This window comes from Loxodonta africana, chromosome 13, assembly GCF_030014295.1.
Source record: "Loxodonta africana isolate mLoxAfr1 chromosome 13, mLoxAfr1.hap2, whole genome shotgun sequence".
Taxonomy (NCBI): domain Eukaryota; kingdom Metazoa; phylum Chordata; class Mammalia; order Proboscidea; family Elephantidae; genus Loxodonta; species Loxodonta africana.
Window position 1 is genome coordinate 37264817 of NC_087354.1, and position 23828 is coordinate 37288644.

At 49.6% G+C, this 23828-nt stretch overlaps 1 protein-coding gene across 1 annotated transcript; it reads left to right on the top strand.

Moving 5' to 3' along the window:
• The first annotated feature begins 825 nt into the window (after window positions 1-825).
• On the top strand, window positions 826-22983 carry CTSH (cathepsin H). The gene is made up of 12 exons (XM_003413850.4): window positions 826-956; window positions 5715-5746; window positions 6368-6473; window positions 7876-7946; window positions 9337-9441; window positions 12080-12166; window positions 12986-13041; window positions 15009-15090; window positions 16406-16474; window positions 19859-19965; window positions 21562-21687; window positions 22500-22983. Exons 1-12 carry the CDS (start codon window positions 866-868, stop codon window positions 22573-22575), a joined length of 1008 nt encoding a protein of 335 aa, XP_003413898.1. The 5' UTR covers window positions 826-865; the 3' UTR covers window positions 22576-22983.
• The last annotated feature ends 845 nt before the right edge of the window (window positions 22984-23828 follow it).

A 23828-nucleotide genomic window follows, 5' to 3' on the forward strand; every position in this document is an offset into this window, starting at 1 on the left:
GAATGTGAGTCTGCCTCTCCCCCTTAACCCATGCAGTCTCAGAATGGTTTTCCTTAGTTTGAAATGGTCGTGGTTCTATTCGCTTCTCTTACACTCAGACCCTTAACCTCATCTTCCTCCTTTCTTCAGATTTGCAACATAGAATGGCCCTGCAGCTGCTAATGTAGCTTTCTGGGCAGAAAGACTAAAATGCCTGTTGGTGGGAGAAGGGGCTCACAAAGATGAACTGTCTAGTACCTCTAGCTGTAAATTCACCCCAAGGCAGAAGGGAAGACCAGAGGTGTGCAGTTAGTGGGGACAGGGAGACAGGGCTCTGGGAACATGGACAGGGAGTGAGATTGAGGCTCTGCGGGGCGAGACAGGCAAGGAGATGGAAGGTCTAGGGGCGAGAGCAGAAAGGAAGAGGAGGTCTCTGGGGGTAGGAACTGGCAGGCAGATGAGGGATCTGGGGGTGGGGGCAGGCAGGGACACGGGGGTTCTGAGGATAGGAACACACAGGGAGAGGTCAGGCTGCGACTTGCCCCCTCGCCACCGCCCGCCGCACGTCGGTGGCAGCAGTGGGAGCAAAGCAAGGACTCCCCCAAGCCCAGCGGACCAACACGTCTTCCTTCCAGAGAAGGAGAAAGGGGAGTGCTGTGACAAGGGCAGAAAGGGGTCGGCGAGGAGGCGGCAGAGACCAGGCGCGTCGGGGTTGCCCGCCCTCCGGCGACCCGGGCACCGGAGCCTGGGGAGCTGCGCCAAGGGCACAGGGCTGTCCCACGCCGGGCGGCCGCCCCGCCCCGCCGCCTCGCCCCGCCTCCCGCCTCCAGGTCCCGGCTTCGGGCCGCCACCTCCGCCCGCCTTCCGAGCTACCGCCGCCGCCACGATGTGGGCCGTCCTGCCACTGCTCTGCGCTGGGGCTTGGTTCCTGGGACCCCGCACCTGCGACGCCACCGCCCTGTCCGTGAGCTCCTACGGTACGGGAACGGGGGTTCGGAGGCGCGGGCCGGGCTCCTGGGAGGGCCTCCGGAAAGGGGCCGCGCAGGTCCGAGGCTCGGGATTCGGGAGAACTTAGGAGAGGTAGGGGCGCCGGGCTCAGGAGGAATGGGGGGCAGGACTTTTCCCAGTCTGAGGCTCAGGGGATCTTCAGGTTTTTATGGGAAGGGGTCTCCAGCCCGGAGACTGGAGGGCGGGCGACTTGGAGGGCCAGAGAAGTTGGTGGGCAGGGTATCAAAGGACCCACTTGCCCAGATGGCTCCAGAACCTGGAATACCAAAGAAGCCCGCAGGCCTTCTGCCTTCCCCCTCCCAACTTGACATAGAAGGCTCTGATCTGCCCCCATCAGAGGCGAGCAGGGGCTTTCCACTCTTTTCTATCAGCATCCACCCCTCCCCGGGGACTTGGCACAAAGGGGATCCCCATAGGGGCCTTGAGAGTCTATCTGTAGAATGGGTTCCAAGTGATTGCCGATGGCCAGGACAGCACCAAGACCAACAGCCCCTGATAACTGAGGGTACTCCAAGGACCCCTGGTGTCAGGTCAAGCCTCAGGACTCCCTGTTCCAGGCTGGTGGACTGTGACTGGTCCAGCGTCCAGCTGCTCTTACATCTTCCTCTGCTGCTGTGCCTCCAGGCCTGTCCCCAGGCTGAAGGCAAAAAGCCTGCTTTCCCAGCCCCCCTCCTTCCCTGCTGCCCCAGCCCCAGACCACAACCTACAGACTCTGGAGCTTCCAAGGCCCACCTTCCTCCCTCAGCCTGGGGAAGAGAAGGGTAGCCACAGAACAGCCTGGGCCAGGGGCAAAGGTCACTGAGGCTGAATTTTGTCTTGCCTCATTCCTTCCCACCCATTTATGGAATAAAGCTCCCAAGCCTTGAAGCCACCAAGGACCCTCACTCCAGGTCAGTCCAACCAGTTGCTGTCCAGCTGACTACAACGCATAGCCACCCCATGTGTGTCCAAGTAGAACTGTGCTCCACAGGGTTTTCATGGCTGTGCCAGATCACCAGGCTTTTCTCCTGAGGCGCCTCTGGATGGCTTCAAACCACCAAACCTTTTGGTTAGTAGCCCAGTGAAGGAAACCCCAGCTACAAACAAGCAAAAGCTTTGCTTCACCCTGACAGTGCTGCTGGCACCAAAAAAGGCCAGAGCTGAAAAGTTGTCTTAACTCTAAACAGGGATCAGCAATCTTCTTCTATAAAAGGCCAGGTAGTAAATATTTTGGGCTTTGTGGGCCATACAGTCTCTGTGACAACTACTCAACTCTGTCATTGTATGGTGAAACTAGTCATAGATAGTATGCAAATGGACATGTGGCTGTATGCCATTAAACCTTTATTTATGGACCCTGAAATTTGCATTTTATTTCATTTTCATATATCACAAAATATTATTCTGCTTTTGATTTTTCTCCAACTGTTTAAAACTGTAAAAGCCACTCTTAGCCTGCAGGTTGTAGTTTGCTGGCCCCTTCCCTAGATACTTCCAGCAGAGCCCACCAGGCAGAGCACACTAAAGCTACTTCTTCAAAAAGTCACAACTGGGTTGAAATGGATCCATTTGAGGTTGGGGCATGGGAAGCCTGAGGTCGCACCAGCAGGTCCTTCTGGTCCCACCCCAAAGTCATCTCTACGACCTCTGCCCTGCTGCCTGCCATGGGTGCTTTTCTTCCACCAACTGTCTACAAACACAAGTCCGGGAGTTTTCACACCTCTTGTTGCTTTTGAAACCTCCCAGAGGCAAACGCTATTCAGTTGTTCTAAATTGCGTCTTGCCTCAGACCTTTGTCTTTTCCGTGAAAGCAGCCAGCTGGAGCAGGGCCTTTAACCAAGACTTGGAATCCACTAAAACCCTCCAAAGGACCCATATTGGGTAGACAGTGAAAACTGAGAGCCGGAACTGAACTCAACAGGACTGCCTTGTTTTTCAGGTCTCGCGAGTTTTCCACCTTTGACAGGGTACAGCCTTACCACTTTTCTATCGCTATCGCTATTAGTGGAAAATATTTGAGTTTACCTTCTCTGACAGGTTTCTACCTTACAGAGGTTCTGGCTTTCACAGGTTTTACTGTATACGCATTTTTCCCAGGGAAAATAGTATAGTTCTCATGAGTTTCTGGAACATACTCCAGAAGGAGCTCTAAATGTTATATAGCTGTTGCTGTTAGTTACCATCGAGTCAGTTCTGACTCATAGCAACCCCATGTGTACACAGTAGAACTGCACTCCACAGGGCTTTCAAGGCTGTGACCTTTCAGAGGCTGATCGCCAGGCCTTGTGAGGCACCTGTGGGTGGCTTTCAACAGCCAACCTTTCAATTAATAGCTGAGCACTTAACCATTTGCGCCACCCAGGAACTCCTACTATACACCAATGGTCTTCAGACTGGGGGATCCCTGGGGGAACACGCAGACCTTCAAAGTGGTATGGGCTCAAATAGCTTTAAGGGAGGATGTTTGCAGATGCTTGCCTTTGAAATGTCATCTCCGTGAATACTGATCTGCTGGAGAAAGCTCCAGAAGGCAAGGGGCCCTTTCCTCTCATTCATCCTGAGTCTGAATTGACATTGACTGACATCAGGCAGCAAACAAAAGGACAGTTATTCAAGTCTGTTATTTCCAGTTCTTCAGTGAATCTGAAATTGTAGGAGAGAGGACCTCATCAAGGTATCAGCTGTTGAGGTCTAAACATAATTTTGGATGATAGAGCACCATGTGATTTGGGGCATCAGAAGGAATACAAGGAACTGAGTGACACTGCTCTGAAAATCTGCCTTCTGTTCCCAGCTGCTCATTTGAGCAGGATTTCTCAGTCCACGGATCTATAAAAACCAAAGATAGGACCAAAATGCATGCTGGGCCTTGTCTCATTTGAGCAATTGGTAATATTCACCTGTGAATACATTTATCCCATTAAGAGATGCATTTCCAATACAATTTTATTTTTTATGAATAGTAATTATTTTTTATAATATGTATTTTTTAAAAAACAAACCCATTGCTGTTGAATTGATTCCAACTCATAGTAACCCTATAGGACAGAGTAGAACTGCCCCATAGGGTTTCCAAGGCTATAATCTTTACAGAAGCAGACTGCCACATCTTTCTCCCGAGGAGCGGCTGGTGGGTTCGAACCCCCAACATTTCAGGTTAAGCAGCCGAACACTTAACCAACTGTGCCACCAGGGTTCCTTTCATGATATATAGTATATTTTAAATGTTTTGATCAGTTGGTGTACTAATTATGATTGCTGAAGTCAGAATAATTTTTTTGTAATATACAGAGACGTAGGTCATAAGAAATAACAATAATTCAAATTTATATGTTTTGCCATTGCTGTTGTAGAAAAGTATGTTAGGATGATCAAATATAATATGCTGTCTTCGGATAAAATTCTGTGCAGTGACAATGGAGATGCGGTTCAGGGAGAAAAAGAAACGAAAATATCCGACTCTTGAGGAAGATGGTGTTCAGGTTACTGATGGAGCCCTGGTGGCACAGTAGTTAAGAGCTCAGGCTGCTCACCAAAAGATCGGCAGTTCAAATCCACCAGTCACTCCGTGGAAACCCTATGGGGCAGTTCTACTGAAAAAAAAAAAAAAAATGTTATCAATAGTGGTTATCAAATCATGATACCATTTAGATTCCATTAGCTAGCTTTTTTTTTTTAATGTGGTAAATATATAGATAACAAAACATTTGCCATTTCTACAATCCACTGGCTAGCTTTAATGGAATGATGTAACCATCTTATTTATAATGCATTATTGTCAATTGTATATATTGGCAACGTTTACAATAAGCTGGAATACATCATTTGCAGGTATTTAAATTTGAAATGAAAATTTTAGAGAACTTAAAAATGTCCAAGGGGCTATATCAGAGGCGGCCAACACCTGGCCACCCTGTTTCTTTTAATGGAGCTTTGCTGCAACACAGTCTCACCTGTTTGTTTTCTGCATTATCTGTGACCGCTTTTGCACTACAACAACAGAGTTGGGTAGTTATGATAGAGACCAACTGGGCTGTAAAACCTAAAATATCTACTCTCTGTCCCTTTAAGAAAAAGCTTGCTTATCCCTGGAGTATATAGATGTTTTTTATTAACATCTTATTGAAATGTAACATCATACAGAGAAGTATACAAATTGTAAGCATGCATTTCAATGAATTTTCACAATCTAAACGCACTCCTATAACCAGCACCCAGATGAAGAAATAGAACATTACCAGCACCCCCAGAAACTCCCTTTTTGCCCCCATTAAGGATAGCTGCTGCCCTGACGTATAACACCATAGGTTAATGGTATATATATAGTAAAAAAAAAAAGTTGGCCCTGAGCTGATTCTGACTCATGGTGACCCCATGTGTTTCAGAGTAGAACTGTCCTGCATAGGGTTTTCAGTGGCTGATTTTTCGGAAGTAGGTTGCCAGGTCTTTCTTCCAAGGCACCTCTGGGTAGATTCGAACCACCAATCTTTTGTTTGGCAACCCAGTGCATTCACTGTTTGTGTCAACCAGGGACATCTAATGGTATGCAGGCTTTCAAAATTAATTTGGGTTATAAAAGACAAAGTGTGAGTTCCTTTTTGCACCCTACATTAAACAACAACACCATTTTTGGTGTTCTAAATTTAGCTTGGCTACTCAAGATGCAAATCAAGTCTAAAGCGCCTACTTGTCTGTAGACTCACTATTAGTGGGAGGCGGACAACATAATTCTTTTCTTCTTTTTGCAGAAAAGTTTCACTTTCAGTCATGGATGGCGCAGGTCAGTTCCCACTTCTTTTTGAAGTTTTACATCTCACAAGTTTCCTGTTGTCAAATCAAACTGTACCAGATTCGAGACAGCAGAGAGGGCTTTTCCGGCTTCACTCCCCTGGACATTTTGGCACAGGGATCTGGCCAAAAACTGGGAAAGATACCATTAACTCCACCCAAAGGTTGGTCCCCAGTGATACGTGAGTGTTGGCTGGCATCCATGCAACCTTTGGAATTCATTTCCTTGTTTGTTTTTCAAATCACCTTGTGTGCTGATTGCGAAATCCATTGGAGTACACTGGTACTTGAACTTTTGAAAAATGCTGATTTTTGCCACAAACTTGGCCCAGGGACTGGGCACTTGGCAGACCTCTTCACCAGGGCACCTGGGGCTGTCAGCTGACTTCCAGGCAACCACGGGCCCTCATTCTGGCCACAGGTCCCCAGAGGCAGGGGATTGCTTCTCCCTTCACTGCAGAGACCCGGGACCTAGTCCCACTGGGTCACACAGACATGGCCTAAGGGACTCGTGGCAGAAAGAAAGCTCCATCCCTATTCTAGAAAACAGAAAAGCCTCCCTCCTGAGCTGCATCCCGTTTCTGTGACTTATTGCTGGTGTGTTCTGTTTTAGCATCAAAAGAAATACAGCTCAGAAGAGTACCACCAAAGGCAGCAGACGTTTGTCAGCAACTGGAGGAAGATAAACGCCCACAACGCCAGGAACCACACATTCAAAAGTACCGTGATGGCACCTTTCCTGCAGGCTTCTGGGGACTTTGGGAGGAGAAAGCAACTCAGATCTGGAAAGAAATCAAAGAGTGATGCTTGCCAACTAAAAGGGCTTTGGAGTGGAGGGGGCAAAACCCAGGTGCTGAAGCTGTACTCAGCTGACCTCAAATTTTGGCTGGTGCTCTATATGTGACACAGGGCTGTCAATTTAGGTCAGTGCTGATACATTTCCTGGTGGTTTGTAAGGTTTACAGAAGTGTATAGAAGCCCCAGCTCTGTTCCTGCCATTTAAGGGTGGAGCCCAGATGCCGGACTCTGCCCTTGGGTTGCTGCGGTCATGAGCAGCCTCTTGGAACATCTGCCTTCACTGGAAACACATATATCAAGATTTTACTGAGGACTCTGAGAAATGATGGTAGTGCCACCTAAGTTGGTAAAATGGGCAACAAGCATAAACCGGGTCAGAATTTCATTTCTGCCCATGTTAGCTGTATGACCTTTCTGTCATTACTGTGTGCCGTTGAGTCAATTCCAGCTCCTCATAACCTGCTGCCGTTGAGTCAGTTCCGACCCCTAGCGACCCAGCTCCTCATAGCAACCCTTTATGACGGAGTAGAACTGCCCCATAGGGTTTTCTGCTTTACGGGACCAGATTACCAGGTCTTTTCTTGTATGGAGCAGCCGATGGATTCAAATCACCAACCTTTCGGTTAGCAGCCAAGCAATTAGCCATTGCGCTACCAGGGCTGCTTTGTGTGATCTTCGGGTAGTTAATATGTCTGAAGCTTTACTCAGCTGTAAAGTGGAGACGATAACGCTCTCTCGCTGGGTTGCTGGGAAGACTGAATGTGGTATCGGGTGGAAACGCACTTGGCGCAGATGTACTGGATCTCCACCCGGATATCCGTCAGACTAACCAGCAGGGCTTCTGAAAAAATGGGTGCCCAAGTCCCACTGCAGACCGCATCACATCTCTGGGGTGCAGCCTAGACACCTGTACTGTTTAAAAGCTCCCCAGGTGATGCTGACGCACAGTAAGGGTTGCCAGCTACCACATCAGTCTGGAATTATAAGACCTTGGTATGTGAAGGAAACCCTGGTGGCACAGTGGTTAAGAGTTCGGCTGCTAACCAAAAGGTCGGCAGTTTGAATCCACCAGGCGCTCCTTGGAAGCCCTGTGAGGCAGCTCTGCTCTGTCCTGTGTAGGGTCACTGTGAGTCAGAATTGACTTAACAGCAATGGGCTTCTTTTTTTGTTTTGTTTTGTTTTTTTGGTATATGAAATTTGTAACAAAGACTTAACAGAGCCAAGTTGCAGCAAGGGTTCGTCATTTTTTCCTGTGTTTATTAGTGATGCACTGAGATCAACTAACTAATTATAAACCCTGGTTTGGGTTTTTCTTCTCTTCAGTGGCATTGAACCAATTTTCAGACATGACCTTTGCTGAAATAAAACAGAAGTATCTTTGGTCGGAGCCTCAGGTAGGTGTTGTCCATTGTGACCAAATCTGAATCTTTTCACTCACACGTTTGGAATAAGTTTCCAGGCTGCTCTGCCTCCAGCCAGATTCAGTTCCATCTCCGGCCACAGCTGGGGGAGTCTCCAAGGTTCTTTGGGGAGCCAAAAGAGAGGTCAGCTCCCAGCCGACCAGGCCCATGGCCTAAGCAATGTGGACCCCTAACCTAGTGTTGCCAAATAAAATACAGAGACTCGGTTAAAATTTTAGTTTAAGTATATCGCAATTATTGCCTGGGACATAATTACATTAAAAAATTATTGATTATCTGAAATTCCATTTTAACTGGGCATTATGGATTGAATTATGTCCCCAAAAAATATGTGTGGTAAATCCTAACCTCTATGCCTGTGGTTATAATCCCACCTGGGAAAGAGTTGTTTGTTTTTGTTACATTCATGAGGCAGGATTCATGTAGGGTGTATCTTGAGTCAATCTCTTTTGACATATAAAAGAGATTAAATAAGCAAGTGAGAGAAGCAGAGCTGGGGAAAGAGAGATGCCAAGCCATATGAAGATTGCCCAGGACCAGAAGCTCAACGAGGCAAGGACCTTCCTCCAGGCCCAGAAGAGAGAAAAGGCCTTATCCTAGAGCCAGCACCCTGAATTCAGTCTTCTAACCCTAACTTCCTGAATCTGGGCCCTCAAGGGGACAGATCGGTCAGCATCTGGGCCTGTTAGACAGGGAGGATGGTTCTGACACCTACAATCTTTCTCAGTCTCTCTTGGTGATTCTGTTTTGTCTTTTCCACTTGACTTTTATAATTTATTCTTGTTGTTGATTGGTGATTCCATTTTAATTACATGGTGTGTTAGTTATCTAGTGCTGCTATAACAGAAATACCACAAGTGGATGGCTTTAACAAAGAGAAGTTTATTCTCTCAAAATCCAGTAGGTTAGAAGTCCAAATTCAGGGCGCCCGCTCCAAGGGAAGGCTGTCTGTGTTGGCTCTGGAGGAAGGTCCTTGTCGTCAGTCTTCCCTTGGTCTGGGAGCATCTCAGTGCAGGAACCTCAGGCCCAGGCACTGCTTTCTTGGTGGTATGAGGTCCCTCTGTCTCTCTGCTCACTTCTCTGTTTTATATCTCAAAGAGATTGGCTTAAGACACTATCTAATTTTGTATATCTCATCAATATGACTGCAACTAATCCATTATATAGGATTTACAACACATAGGGAAATCACATAAAAGGGTAGACAATCACACAATACTGGGACTCATGGTCCAGATAAGTTGACAAATATTTTGGGGGGACACAATTCAATCCATAACACATGGGTTTTTGTGTGTGTGTGTTTTTTTAAGCAAAAAAAAAAAAAATTTTTTTCCCTGAATGATTTATTTGGTTGTTTCAGAATTGCTCAGCCACCAAAGGTAACTACCTTCGGGGTACTGGTCCCTACCCACCCTTTGTGGACTGGCGGAAAAAAGGACACTTTGTGTCACCAGTGAAAAATCAGGTATGCATGGCCACCCCCACCCTTTCCAAAAAATAGCCACATTCTCGGGCAAAATATCAGAAAGAAAAACTCAAAAGAACCATAAAATCACCTGAAGCATATCCCCAACTCTATTTTCCTCATCTCTCCAGGCTTCTTCCTCTGAGAGGCCAGGGAAGTCATTACTTCTATGGGCCGCTCAGAAGGGTGAAAAAGCCCTTCTTTGTTGAGCTGAAGTTCACCACCCCCCAATTTTCCCCATTTTAGGTCTGCCCTGCAGGGTCATTCAAAACATTATGTTCCCTGCGCCCTTCAGAGATTGAACATCTGGGCCCCATCCCTACCATCCATGTGCTTCCTCCCTCCACCTACCTTGTCCTCCGTTACTCCTCAGGGCACCAGGTCCTCCAGGGAAGAGCGCCCCCTGCAAGGTGCAGTGGACTTGGCATGGGGAATGGCAGTACCTCTCTGCTCACCCTGAGAGCTAAGGACTTGGTCCCTTGTTGGGGAGTCTCAGCAAGTTCAGGAGAGTCTGGGCCCCACTCCCTGCTGTCCCCTCTGCCTGCTGCGGCCCATCCCCTGGAAGTAAGGTGCAGTGGCCTCCTTCAGAAAGATGCTGACCTGTCAGTTCCAGAAAATACACAGTTAACGTTTCCTTCCTGGAAACACTTGGTTTTCACTGAAATGCTCTATGAGAAACCTTTTTGTACTTCCCTAAAAGTCATGTGGCACAGCTCCAAATCCTTCAGGCTCACTGTGTTCACAGAGCTGCCAAGTGTTCTAGCCTTTTAAACACTGGGGCCAAAACAAAATCTCCCCTCCCAGCAGCGGATTGGTGGAAAGAAGCCGATTTGTGGACCATCTGAGAATCACATCACAATTCAAGGCAACAAACATTAAGTGTGGACACTTAAACCTGGTCACTATTTGGGCCAGTGGGAAGACGAGGCCTTGCAGGAATTTTCCAAGTTCTCATATTAACTGTTCCTGGGCCACCCAACAAGACCTGGGCTAAGAGTGTGGAAACGAGATGGCAAATCTCCTAGGCGTGTCACATCTGACTGTGGCCATTGTGGTTACAAATGGCAAAGATGGTATCTAACCTTAGCTCAGCAGCCCTCTAGGGTTCCTAACTTTACAGAGGAGGAAACTGAGAGGGAAGGTGGCTTTGGCCAAGGTTCAAGGTAGCACATGACAGAGGGGACTCAAAACTGGGGATCTCTGATAACTTAGTACATCTTGTAATCCATTAGAGCTCATACCAGAAGGTCAGAAAAATAATATACAGACACTCATGGACCACCTGCCTAGATGAAAGAAATGCTAACATTTTGCCATATGATTCACATTTTTTTTTAATTAAATAAAACATTTTATATTAAAAAAAAAAAAAAAAGGTCTCTGCTCCAGCCAGGCCTGTGTCCAAGGCTCAGCCCTGCTTTTCTTCTTCAGTAGCGTGTGGTTACACCTGCCATGGCCAGGCCCACCTCCCTGACCGTCTTGGAGCACCTCAGACCAAGGTCTTCCCCTCCCTGCTGAGGGAAGGATTTGAGAGGAAGCGACAGGAGGGGGAGGCCAGGATAAAGGGCCTTTCCAGGGAGACTGAACTAGGGCCATGAAATGGACAGGAAAAAGGGAGCTTTAAGAGACATTTCAGAGATAGAATGTGGAGGATCGAGCTAGTGAGGGGAGAAAAAGAGACAAAGATATGATTTTTGAGGTTGGAGGCCTGAGAGAAAAATAACAACAGCAACTAACATTATTGAGTCCACTGTACTGATTGCTTGACGGGCCTGATCTTATCTAACCCTCCTAACTGCCCTCTGAGATAGGTTCAGTTGTCATTCCGTTTTAACAAATGGTAAAACTGGGGCTTAGAGAAGGGAAGTAAGTTTCCCCGGTCACACAGCTGGTGTGTGGCAGAGCTGTGATTGGAACCAGGCAGTCAGATTCTGACCCCAACTCCTAATCCTCATGTTGTCCTGGAGGTGCCATGAGTCAGGAGGCTGGGCAGTGGCAGTAAGATGGCAGAAGGTGGTAAGATGGATGGATGGGACAGGATCAGCAGGGTCTGAGGTATATGAGGCACCCAGGTGGGATCTGGCTGGGAGTCAGTTCGATGAGTGGGCCTGGGTGGAGGTCAGAGCTGAGGCTGGAGTTTGGGGGAATTGTTGGTTTAACAATTAGAACTATGGTTGAAAGTGAGATTCGTGATGGAGAGGTGAGAGAAGGTCCTAGAGACAGAACTTTGGTGAATCCTTTGGCTGGGAAACTGAGCGGAGAAGAGAAGCCAGAAAAAAGGTTCAGAAGTACAAGGAGAATTAGAAGACCATGAAATGGGGTCAGGAAGGGCACCAGGACCTCAGAGGATGGTGGGGGTTGGTTGACAAGAGGCCAGGAGTAGGAGTCCCACAGGCATCAGTCACAGGCTGCTCCAGCTTTCATGCCAGCCTCAGTTGCCTGATCTAACGTGGGGAGAAGGACGCCTGCCTCTCAGGCCTCATGCTAGCCACAGTGGACCAGTCTAGAGCAGGGCTTTGTCAACCATAAAGGCATTTGGGAGCCTTGGGAGTTCTCAAAGGGTCAGCAGAGGAAGTCAGAAGGCAGGGGTTGTACCCTGCGTCCCAGTTACTGACTCCCCCATCCCCCACCTCTGCAGGGTGCCTGCGGCAGTTGCTGGACTTTCTCCACCACAGGAGCCCTGGAGTCTGCAATCGCCATAGCCGGTGGGAAGTTGCTTTCTTTGGTAAGAAATCAGCCACTGGCTCACCTCCTGCAAACATCCTGTGTAGCCCCAAAGCATGACAGGAAGCCCAGGGCGGGCCTTCAGTGTTCTCTAGGGCTTCAGCTAACAAGCGGTTCTGGTTGTACACCAAGTGACCCAGCCATGTGGACATTTGGAATGAGAGTCTTGACTGATGCTTTCCCGAGAAAGAAATGCACCTTATTGAGGAAGCAGCCCAGAGACTCCTTCCTGGGCGGATCCAGGCGTTCCTCAGTGGGATGCCCTGGGACCGTTACCAAGGAGGGGTAGAAAAGCGCCTGCCTGGGAAATGGTCCCCTAGGAGCTGTGCCCTTCCCAAGCTGCCTCGGTTGTTTTCACAGCTGGAAGCTTGACCCCTCAGAGTGAGGGGTGAGGGACTGGAGGAAGCAGCCCTGCCCCTGCCTCTGGCGCTGCCTGCTGTGTAGGAACAAGGAGTGTATAGGGAAAGGTCAGCAAGGGCCAGAAAGACCCCGAGCTGGGGAGAGGTGGATGGGGTCTCTGGCTAGGCCAGTCCTCTCCCTCAGGATCCCATACAGTTCACACCTGCAGGTCCACTCAGGCCTCTCACCTGCCTGCTGGCCTCCAGGTAGGTACTGAGCCTCTCCTGGCATGTGCTGGCTGGGCCTGACACTTTAGGACGTTCTATGACAATCCTTGACTTTGGGGAACTTGTAATTAGGTCATCCTGACACAGCATTGATTTAGCTGGAAGTGTGGATCAACAAGGGGGCTCAGCACCTTGTACTAACACCTGATGCCCTCCCAGCTTCCAGCTCACTGGGTTTGCGTTCACTCTTACAGGCAGAACAGCAGCTGGTGGACTGCGCCAAGGACTTCAACAATCATGGCTGCCAAGGGTATGTTCCTGATCACAAGCACCCCAGACCCCTCCTCATTTCCCGTTGGGTCACTTTTAGTTGCACTTCAATTTCCCAAGGAAGGAAGGAAGCTTACATTTATCTCGCGTGTGCTGGGCACTGCCACAGACATTACTCTGCTCGCTGACCGGGACGGTAGCAACATTATCCCACTTTACAGAGGAGGAGGTCACCTCACGCGTCCTGTATCCCACAGCCAGACGAGGCAGAGCTGGGCTCCGAGCCCAGGCCTATCTGGTTCCGAACTCCATCCTCTTTCCAAGGTGCCGCCTGTCTGCGATTCTACGGCACAGTTAGCTTCACCAGCCACTAAGGCCTCTGGGCACGTGGCCAGAGGAGCAATCGCACATTGTCCTCCGAAACCTAGATCCACACACAGATGTCTGGGGTCTTTATATGTGTTCTCTACAGTTCTAGCCACCCCAGCTGGACAGGCCATGTAAGGGAAATTTTCTATGAATGTGGTAGTGTTGATGCTTGTCTTTACTGGGCCTGCTTTCCTGGCGCATTCTTAAGACAGGTTGTTAGGAATTTGCACGTTTCCAGCATCTCTAGCCCTCACCTCTTTCTCCACACATGCAGTACTCTGAGATGTTTCCATGGAATTGGTCAGCTTTCCTGACAAATACTATGTTGAAAGCCAGGCCTTTCGTGTTCCCCTAGAGCAGGCTCATATCCTTGACTCCTCTCCATCTGTCTGCGGCCCATCCCTCTCCCAGGCCTCAGTCCCGCTGCTCTTGGTCTTCCTCCTCCTATAGCCGAATCCTGTGAAGGCCTCTTACCACCCATGCTCCAGCCTGAGTCCCTGGGGTTCAAGGGTGAGGTCACAGCCTACCAGTCCACCATCATGTTTGTCTCATCTCTCACCTGTTTGCTCTTTTATAAACACCACCAACCTAAGAGTCTGATGCGGAGGCTCTGGGGCCCCCACTGTTTTGCCAAAGAATCTGTTTGCTTCGGTTCAAGACAGTCATTCATTTTCCATTCTTTCAACAAATATTACTGAGCACCTGCTGTGTATCTAAGCACTGGGGATTCAGCAATCAGCGGAGCACAGGCACTGACATTCTAGCTGGGGAAAACAGACCATGAAAGAGTATATAATAGATCAGGCGGCAATGAATGCTATGGGGAGAAAAAAAAACAAGCAGGAGCAGGCGGGGGCACCGGGGGTTGCTGGGGTGTCATAACTGGCAATTAAGTTTCATTTTTGCTGAGAGGCAGCATGATGTAGAAAATGATCCACCTTGGGGACCAAATCCTGACTTAACTTTAGCTCTGGCCCTGGGCAGGGGTCCCCAAGTGGTGTAAACTGTGAACACATTCAGCTGCTAGCCAAAGGTTGGAGGTTCAAGTCTACCCAAAGGCACCTTGACAAATAGGCCTGGTGATCTACTTCTGAAAAACCAGCCACTGAAAACCCTATGGAGCACAGTTCTACTCTGACACACATGGTGTCCCTGTGAGTTGGAATTGACTCAAAGACAGCTGGTTTTTATGTGGCCCTGGGCAAGTTGTTCAGCCTCTTTGAGCCTCAGTCTTCCCACTTGTAAAATGGAAATAACAGCTTCTATCTTTATCACATGGATTGATATGAGGGGCCCCGCAATCACGTTTGCTGAGCACCTGCCCCAACTGGGTACCCAATGGCAGTGAGGAGGAGCCAGGCCCATTCTGCCAGCCACCCCGACAGCAACGCCTGACTTCGAGAGGTCTCTGTCCCACTGAAGCACATGTGCTGGCTCTTGGCCTCCAGCAACCTCGCTTAGGTTTGTTGAGCTTTATCCCAAGGCCAGACAAATGGCGCCACCAACCTTAGACTGCCCCCACTACTCCCCACCCAAGGCCTCCCAGCCCCATCCAGGCAAATAGCTAAGGAGCTCCGGTCCCGCCCACCTGCATCTGGACTGATGCCAGGTGAGCTCATCTGTGTGTGCTTCTTGCAGGGGTCTCCCCAGCCAGGCCTTCGAGTACATCCTATACAACAAGGGCATCATGGGTGAAGACACCTACCCCTACAAGGGCCAGGTAATTCTGAGCAGTTTTGGCTCCGTCTTGGTCTGCAAAGCTCCCCATCTCCACTCCAACCATGGCCTCCTCCCCGCTTCCCTTGAGCTTCTAGTCTGCCCCTCCCGCCCAGACTCTCAGAATTGTCTGTGCTGTTCAAACTCATTCCTGTACCGCCTCTGATTGCTGAGCCCACTCCTCTCACCAAATTCAGGGCCCTCTTATCACCATCACCCTCCTTACCCTTTCTTTGGTACTATCACTTGCTTCTTCCTGAGATACCCTTCTCCTCAAGAACTCTCCCACACCTCAGATACCCTGCTGTATTTTCTCCTGGCTTCTCCCCATCCTGCAAGGATACACTAGAGCGCCATCCTCTGGCTTATTCTCTTCTTGCTAAACACAGTAGTGATCTATGTGGTCAGTCTCTCATCCTAACAATGCTTTCCTGGGCCCGTACCTACTAACCATGCCAAGAGCCTGGCCTGCTGTCATTTCACCCCAGCCTGTCTGCAGCCAGGCCCCTCATCTTTCCCCCACCTGTGTGGTTCCTCCTGGATTTTCCCTCTCGGTCTGAGCACCACCAGCCTCCCTCAGAACCTCTCGGTCACCCCATTCCCTTGACCCAGACCTTCACTTCAGTCAATCTTCTGACCATCATAGATCTTCTCACATCTACTCCTTTGGTCCATCCCATGTGCCTGTCCCCATTCACATCCTGCCTTCTTCACCCTGGATCACTGAGGATGGCCAGCCTCCACACGGGCTGCCAGAGTAGCCTCTCAAACCCAGCTCTGACTACACCCCTGCCTTGTTCAGAACTCTTAAAAGGATCCAAACCACTTGTTGGTTCCTAAACACAAGGTCCTGCCTCTCACGGGTCCTCTCTCTTGCCATCCTTGGCCTTCTCCCTGCCCCTGTCACAGAAGGGCTTTCACGTCCCTCTGTGTGACCCTGACTCTGTGCCTGCCTCTCGTCAGCCCTGTTCCCTGTACTGAGAACACCCATTCCTCTCCCCTGCCATGCCAGCTCTTACCAAGCCTCCATTTCTCAGCAATTGCCCTGCTGGGTTAGGCCCCTTCCTGTGCTCCCATTGAGTGCTGTGCTCACTTCTGTCAAAGCCAGCAGCAGGACTGTCTCCTGCCACTAGACTGTGAGCTCCTTGAAGACAAGAATGCCTCTAAGTCTCCCTTAAGTGACCCTATCACCCAGCCTGGGCCTGGTACATGCAGTCTTTGCTCATTAAATGTTAGCAGACTGCATGGGCAGGCCTAAAGCCTCAGCCTGGGCCAGGCAGCCCTAACCTGAACTCCATGCCCTTTGCCACCCTGAATAGGATGATGTCTGCAAGTTCCAGCCCAAGAAAGCCATTGCTTTTGTCAAGGATGTGGCCAACATCACACTTGTGAGTACCGGGTCTCGAATGGGGAATGTGTCTGATAAGGAGGCCAGTCTTCTCAGCAGTCACATGGCCAATCAGCCAGGCAGGCCAGCCTTTCCTGGCAGCACATCACTTTGGTTTAAAAGGTTTTAATTATCAATGAGTATCAGTCACCATGAGGGCAGCATGGTGGACGATGGGAGAGAAAGAGCATGGGACTGGCAGTCAGATGCTCTGGTTCTGACTCCAGTTCTGTGCCAGACTTCATTTTTATGTTTCTGTTACCATGCCTATAACATGCAGGCAGTAATTCCCATGCCATGTGCGTAACATCAGCATGTACGTGTAAGGATGTGTATGAGAGATTGAGGAAGAGTGTGACTGTGTATCAGCCAGGGTAAGCTAGGCTATGCTGCAGTAATAAACAGTCCCAAAAATCTGAATGGCTTAAAACAGTCAAGGTCTATGTCTTACTCATGCTGCATGTCCATCGGCTTCGCCAGGGCTGTGCTCTGTGTCCTCTGCCTCACTCTAGAACCCAGGCAGGAGTCCCTGGTTGGTGCAGACAGTTAAGTGCTTGACTGCTAGCTGAAATGTTGGCAGTTTGAACCCACCCAGAGGTGCCCCAGAAGACAGGCCTGGTGATATGCTTCCTAAAGGTCACAGCCTTGAAGACCCTAAGGAGCAATTGTACTCTGCACACATGGAGTTGCCATGAGTCAGAATCAGCTCGATGGTAACTAACAACAAGACTCAGGCAGAGGGTAAATTGTGTCCTGGCTCTTAAAGCCCAAACAAGTACAGAGTCACACCTAACTGCAAGTGGATGGGGAAGTGCAGTCCTGCTGGTTCCTCTGAGAGCTGGTGTGTTTGTGAACAGCCCTCATGACTCCGTGCAAGTATGGGAGGATCTGTGTGGAAGGAAGACACCTCCGTGGGTCTGTGTAGGTGTGATGTGTGCAGATGAGCGCATGAGGCTGAGCCTGTGTGTGCCCACAAGTGTATGTGAAAATCACAAACACGATGTGTATGTAATAACCAAACCCAAACCCGTTGCCATCTAGTTGATTTTGACTCGTAGTGACCCTAAAGGGCAGAGTAGAACTGCCGCATAGGTTTTCCAAGGAGCAGCTACTGGTGGATTCAAGCTGTTGACCTGAGCTCTTAACCACTGTAGTTAAATTTAATTGACACACATGCCAAGCTGTCACAATAACAACAGTTTAAATTGATGGAGTGCTCACAGGTGCTATACCAACCACTTAACATGCCTTATCTCTAGACTCAAAATAACCCTATGAGATAAGTGTTGTTATTATCTTCATTTTATAATAAGGAAACAGGGGCTCAGAGTGGTTAAGTAACTTGCCTGTGGCCACAGAGCTGGAGAATAGAAGCTGGGATTTAAACTGAGATCATGTCATTCCAGAACCAGGGCTCATTGTCCCAACAATATAAAACCTACACCCTGTAATAGGGACGTTACTGACTACTACGAATTTATCTTCAGAAAACAGTCAGTTTTCTTTCAGACACACCCACCAAAGGCTGGCCTGCTCTGAGAGGGGAATCAGGGGCTCAGAGGTATCCCTTTTGCCTGGTGCCCAGGAGAGCCTTGTGGGTGGTACCTGTACGGCACTGGAGAGCAGGCCAGCACTGGCATTCAGCCCTCTTTGGCGAGGCTGAGGGCTCAGCCAGGACCCCAGGACAGCTGTGGGAATGGTTCCAGCCACACAGCAGTGCCCACCCCCTTGGTGGACAGGCCTGTCTTGTCCCAGAGCTGACCCAACCCCTCTGGGCCTCTCAGGGTCTTTTCCAAGCACACAGGGAAGGGAGCCACCTGCCTGCAGGTCAGTTGTTTGCTTTTTGCAACTGGGTCTCTGTCCATCCCTCCAAAGAACCATCACTGAGGAGGGCTGGGTACCCCATATCGCACAGCACTTCCCCTCCCTCAGCAGAGTCCTGGCCTCAGCTCGTAGATCCTCCACCCTCATTTCAGCTCTTCAAGGTCTCCAGCCAGGAGAGTGTCTTCATTGGCTCACTCTAAGCCCATTGTTCCCAACTGAGAAGCTTTAAATAGCACTACTGCCTGGGATCCACCCTGTAGATTCTGATGTAATTGGTCTGGGGTGCAGCCTGGGCATCAGGATTTTTGAAAGCCTCCCAGGTGGTTCTAACATGCAGCCAGGGTTGAGAAGAGCTGTTCTCCCCTGATCATTGCAGCCCAGTTCCAAAGCTGCAGCCTCCAGGAAGCCTCTTTGATTTCCTCCCACGTGCCTTCCCCAGCTGAAAGGGACAGGTGCTATATGGAAGGCACCTAGCCCTTTGCTGGGTGTCTTAGTTACCTAGCACTGTTGTAACACAAATACCACAGCAAGTGGCTTTCAAGAACAGAAATTTATTTCTGAGCTCTGGAGGCTAAAAATCCAAATCATGGTCTTAGCCTTGTCAGTGGCCCCAGGTGTTCCTTTGTTCCTTGTCAGTGGCCCCAGGCATTCCTTTGTTCCTTGGCTTTCCTGGGCTTGTAGATGATCCTCACATGGCATCTGCCTTCTCCCAAGTGAATGTGTGTGTGTGCATGTGTGTGTTTATGTGTGAGTGTGTGTGTGTGTGTGTGTGTGTGTAATCTATACTTTTTATAGCTCAAAAGTGATTAGATTTAGAACCCTCCCTATTTGGGTATGATCCAGTTGACATAACAAAACCCTGTGTCCAAACAGGATTACATCCACAGGTATAGGGGTTAGGAGTCCACCACACATTTTTGGGGGGGACACAGTTCAGTCCCTAACACTGGGTCTTCTCTTGTTTTCACCACACTCTGGATCTTATTTATTCCTCTACTTAGAACCCTCGTGTTCTCCCAAAAAAGCTCCATAGAATGGCTTTATGGGTGCAGGGACTCCTGGGGCTCCCTCTGAGCACCTGGCCCACGAGAGGACGTCAGAGAATGATTGTGAGTGACTGAATGAGCACCCCATGGTCCCTATCCCAAAGGGTGCAGGGCTTCCAAGGAGCAGAGTGGTGAAGGGTGAAGATAGATGTCCCAATAGAACCAGCCCAGCCAAGGGAGAGAGGATACAGGGGAACAATTTGGTTTGGGAGGAGGGATTTATAAGGCAAATATAAACAGAGGAACCTGGCCATTCAGGCACAAGAGGGTGGGGCCTCCCTCACCAGTGTCCAACTCCCAAGTTAGGCAGGTTCTGCTGCAGAGGAGATGCAGCCCACCTCCTAGTGGCTGCTGTTTGGTCTAAACCATCCTCTCTCCTTTCTTCCTGCTGGATGGACATCTCTACTGCTTTGGGCCTCTAGCCCCCACCTTGGGACAAAGGTCTGTATTTTGAAAGTGGGGTTAGGATGTGACAGAGGCCATGCATGACCATCCATCGGTCCCTCTGTCCACAGAATGACGAGGAGGCCATGGTGGAGGCTGTGGCCTTATACAATCCCGTGAGCTTTGCGTTTGAGGTGACAGACGATTTCATGAAGTACAGCAAGGGCATCTATTCCAGGTGAGCTAAGATCCCAGGGGCCAGGAGGAAGGGTGGCAGGGGGGCTGCCTGAGCCTGCCCACAGGTGGTGCAGGGGACGCAGGCTCTGCCCAGACTGCTGGTCACACCATTTCTTGACATCTACCACATATTGGATATTTCACACATTCCCTCAGTTACAGCCTGGTGCAGCCCTGGAGGTCAGGAGCCATGGTCTCCATCTTACACAGGAGGAGAGTAGAACTGCTCCATAGGGTTTCCAAGGAGCAGCTGGTGGATTCAAACTGCCGACCTTTTGGTTAGCAGCCATAGCTCTCAACCACCACTGCGCCACTAGGGCACCTGCCGAGCATTAGACCCATAGAGCCAAGGGCCCCAGTGACACCTCAACCCAGGTGATCTATAGAAACTGCAAATTCTACACAACTCCTCCCCCAACCCCAGGCCTTCCTCTCTCAGGTCCTGTCCTGGCTAGTGAAGTCACCATCCCTGCTGCTGCACAAGAGAAAGACCAGAGTCACTCTGGAAGCCTCCTTTCCCCTCGTCTTGCTCCACAAGTCCCCCAGATGCTACCCCATTCACACTGCTCAAATCTGTGCTCTCCTGTGCCTGCCCATGTCTCTGCCCTTGGCCACCATCATCCTCTTTGTCCATGTCCACCCTACCACCAGTCCACCCTCCGCTAGGAACCAGAGTCGCCTTCTGAAACATTCCTCTTGCCACACCACCTTTAAACCCTCCAGTGTCTCCCCATCACCTACAGGATGAAAGCCCAGTGTCTCAGCTTGGCTGGGAGGACCCTCATGATCTGGTTCTTCCTGTTTCTCCAAGCTCATCACCCATCAAAACCCACCCATCCCACCCTGCAGACCGCATCCCAGCCACAGTGAAGAGTTTGTAGTTTCATGCTTGTATCCCTGCCTTCTCAGGGAAGCCTTCCTTGACCCCACCCCATCCCCCACCCCACTGGATGGGAGCTCCCTCCTCGGGGATCCCATAGCCTTCCCCAGTGTCACAGCCTCAGTCCCCTGTATAGAAGTAGCTTCCTTGCCAGTCTTCTTCCTGCAGGAACAGACTTTTGCAGGCTACTTATGTCCCAGCACCTTGCCCCAGGCCTTGCATATGCTCATAACTCAGTCCACATCCACTGAATAAATACATGACCCTGGCAGTCTGTTCTCTTGAATTTCTTTTAATTTCCTCATGGAAACTAGTTCACTCTTGCAAATGGAAAACATATATTTTCCATAAATAGAAAATCATCTTAAAAATAAACACAGTGGTCTTACACCAGTGCTATGTTACATTCTAAGTGGACACCGTTGCCTGCAGAAGTTGAAGCCTGAGCCCTGCTTTCCTGGTTATGAAAGAGAAATTAGAAAGTGTCAGGTGTGAAAGATGGCTTAGCACCACACTGAGACTCTCCCTTCCCTGGAGCAGAAGAACTAGAAGATCAAAATTCTCTCACATCTGGTTGTCTCCCCGAGATGAATGCCTCCCAGGCTGTCCTGGGGGAAACACTACTGTAAAGCCAAGGAGAATGGATGCTGAATGTAAGTGAGTCATTGCCTTTATCCTGCCCATTATTTTCAACCCTTTCTTATTTTTGTTTTTCAGTACTTCCTGCCATAAAACTCCAGATAAAGTGAACCATGCTGTACTGGCTGTTGGGTATGGAGAAGAAAAGGGGATACCCTATTGGATTGTGAAAAACTCTTGGGGTCCCTACTGGGGGATGGATGGGTAAGCAACTTCTAGGTCCCATATGCCTGGGGGTACAGGGTGGTTGCTCAGGTCTAGAGGACATCTTCCAATGGGCTTGGAGGGAGCTGGTCAGCTGAGCCCTAGCCCAGACCAAGGGGGAGGAGAGCCTGAGAACGTAACTTCCACACCCTTAGAGACCCCTCTTAGCAACCCCTTGCCTGTCCTGGGCCTCAGGCCTTAACAATCCTGCACTGACAGCGGGAGTCCATCTGACCCCGTAAGATCTGTCATCACTGCTAGAAAGGCAGCTCACACGTAGGCCCTGCTGGGACTAAGCCAGCCTCCGGGAGGGTCCGTTTCTGAAAAATCAGGAAAACAAGTCTATCAGCGATATGTGACAACACCTCCTTCACGGAGAAAGGGGCTGGAATCGAGGGACGGTGGTGCACAGCCTGACATGACTTTGACTGTGTCTCTCCTCTCAGGCTCCGCATCCTCACCCAAAAAGGAGAGTTTTAGTTGTTACCTCAATTAACAATTAATGATTTGTGATGAATAATTAACTACATGAGGGCCGCCCTACCCAGGGCCAGGCAGGAGGCCCTCAGTAAATTCTGGAGCGAAGTGGGGGTATGGATAGAATAAGAGAGTTAATTTGGCAGCCAAGGAGAGGGAAGGGTAAATTATTTGCAGAGTCAGATGGGTAATTTCCTGGTGAAAAGCCCCAACACTACTGTGTTATGAATAAATTAAAAGCGCACAATCCCCAGAGTTAGCAAGCAGCAAAACATACCAGAAAGGTCTGTGGTGTGGAGGCCACCAGCCAACGTCAGCTCTCTCTCTCTGCCCAGGTACTTCCTCATCGAGCGAGGGAAGAACATGTGTGGTCTGGCCGCCTGTGCCTCCTACCCCATTCCTCTGGTGTGAGCAGGGATGGCAGCAGCAACTATTAGTGGAGAAGGGGAGGAACAGGCAGCCGGGGTCATTCAGTGAAAAACGCTGCCTTGGAGGAAGTGGTGGGGAGACCCACCCAGGGGCCCGCCACCTTCCCTCCTCACCCCTGTGCCAGGGTTGGAGGCCCAAAGCAAACCAGGAAGAAGAATTTCACCAAGCAACAACCTCATCTGAATCTCCTAGAGCAAAGACGAGTACCAGCCAGGTGCTTTCAACCTAGTTTTCAACTGATCCAAACCCGAATAACAGAGTGCTTTCTTCCCAGGGGGCTACTTTTCACATTTGGTGAGAGCTCCCGGGACTGGTGCAGACTGTTTTTGCTGTGTTCTTTACTCAATAAACATTCAGTATCTCCTGGGGCCAGGCCTGTGCTGTGTGCTGGGACCCAGAGGGGAGTGAAGACCTAGGCCTGCCCTCGGGGGCTCACGGTCTTCCAAGAGGGACACACCAAGGGATTGCCTGGGCTTCTGGCTGGGACGATGGTATGGGTGTGGGTGTCACTGCAAGATGGGGTACCCAGGAGAAGGAGCAGATTTAATTTGAGATTCTAACCATTTGCCCCAAACCTGGGTGAGGAGGTGGGGAAGGGAGGAAGAAATGTACCAGGTTCCTGCACAGGCAGGATTCAAACCCACAACACGGGCCTGGAAGCCCGTATTTCTCTATGAAGCCTCTCCAGACACACCTTCCTGCCCCAACTCAAATTCTGGCCTTCTGCCTGGGGCTGGCCCCCATCCCTTGCTCCCCAGCCCCTTCCATTGAAGTCACAGGATTCTTGGGTCATCTCCACACCATTTCTTCCTTTTTGAGGGATCTTGGTCTCCATCTAGAGGGTGGGGACGAAGTTGCTGCTTCCTGAGGCCTCCAGGTTCTGGGGAGCAGTACCTATAGAATGAATCTGAGCTCTGCTCTTTGTCCTGGAGCTCACAGACTCCTTAATCAGAAAACCTTTCATGTCATGTGGGCCTGGAGAGCTAAAGGCTTGGGAATATTTGAAAAAACAATTTTATTTTGATGACAAGGCTTATTTAGAAAATCCAAGTGTGGTTTTATATAATAAGACAACTATAAGACAAAGTACAATCACAGACTTAATCAAGTTGGATGAAAAGTCATTGCCTATTGTAGGTTTTTTAAAACCTAACATGAAATGAAAGCATAATTCCTTAATATGATAAAGACTCCCAAGTCAGTGGTCAGTGATGCAAAAGCAGTTCTGTTAGAGG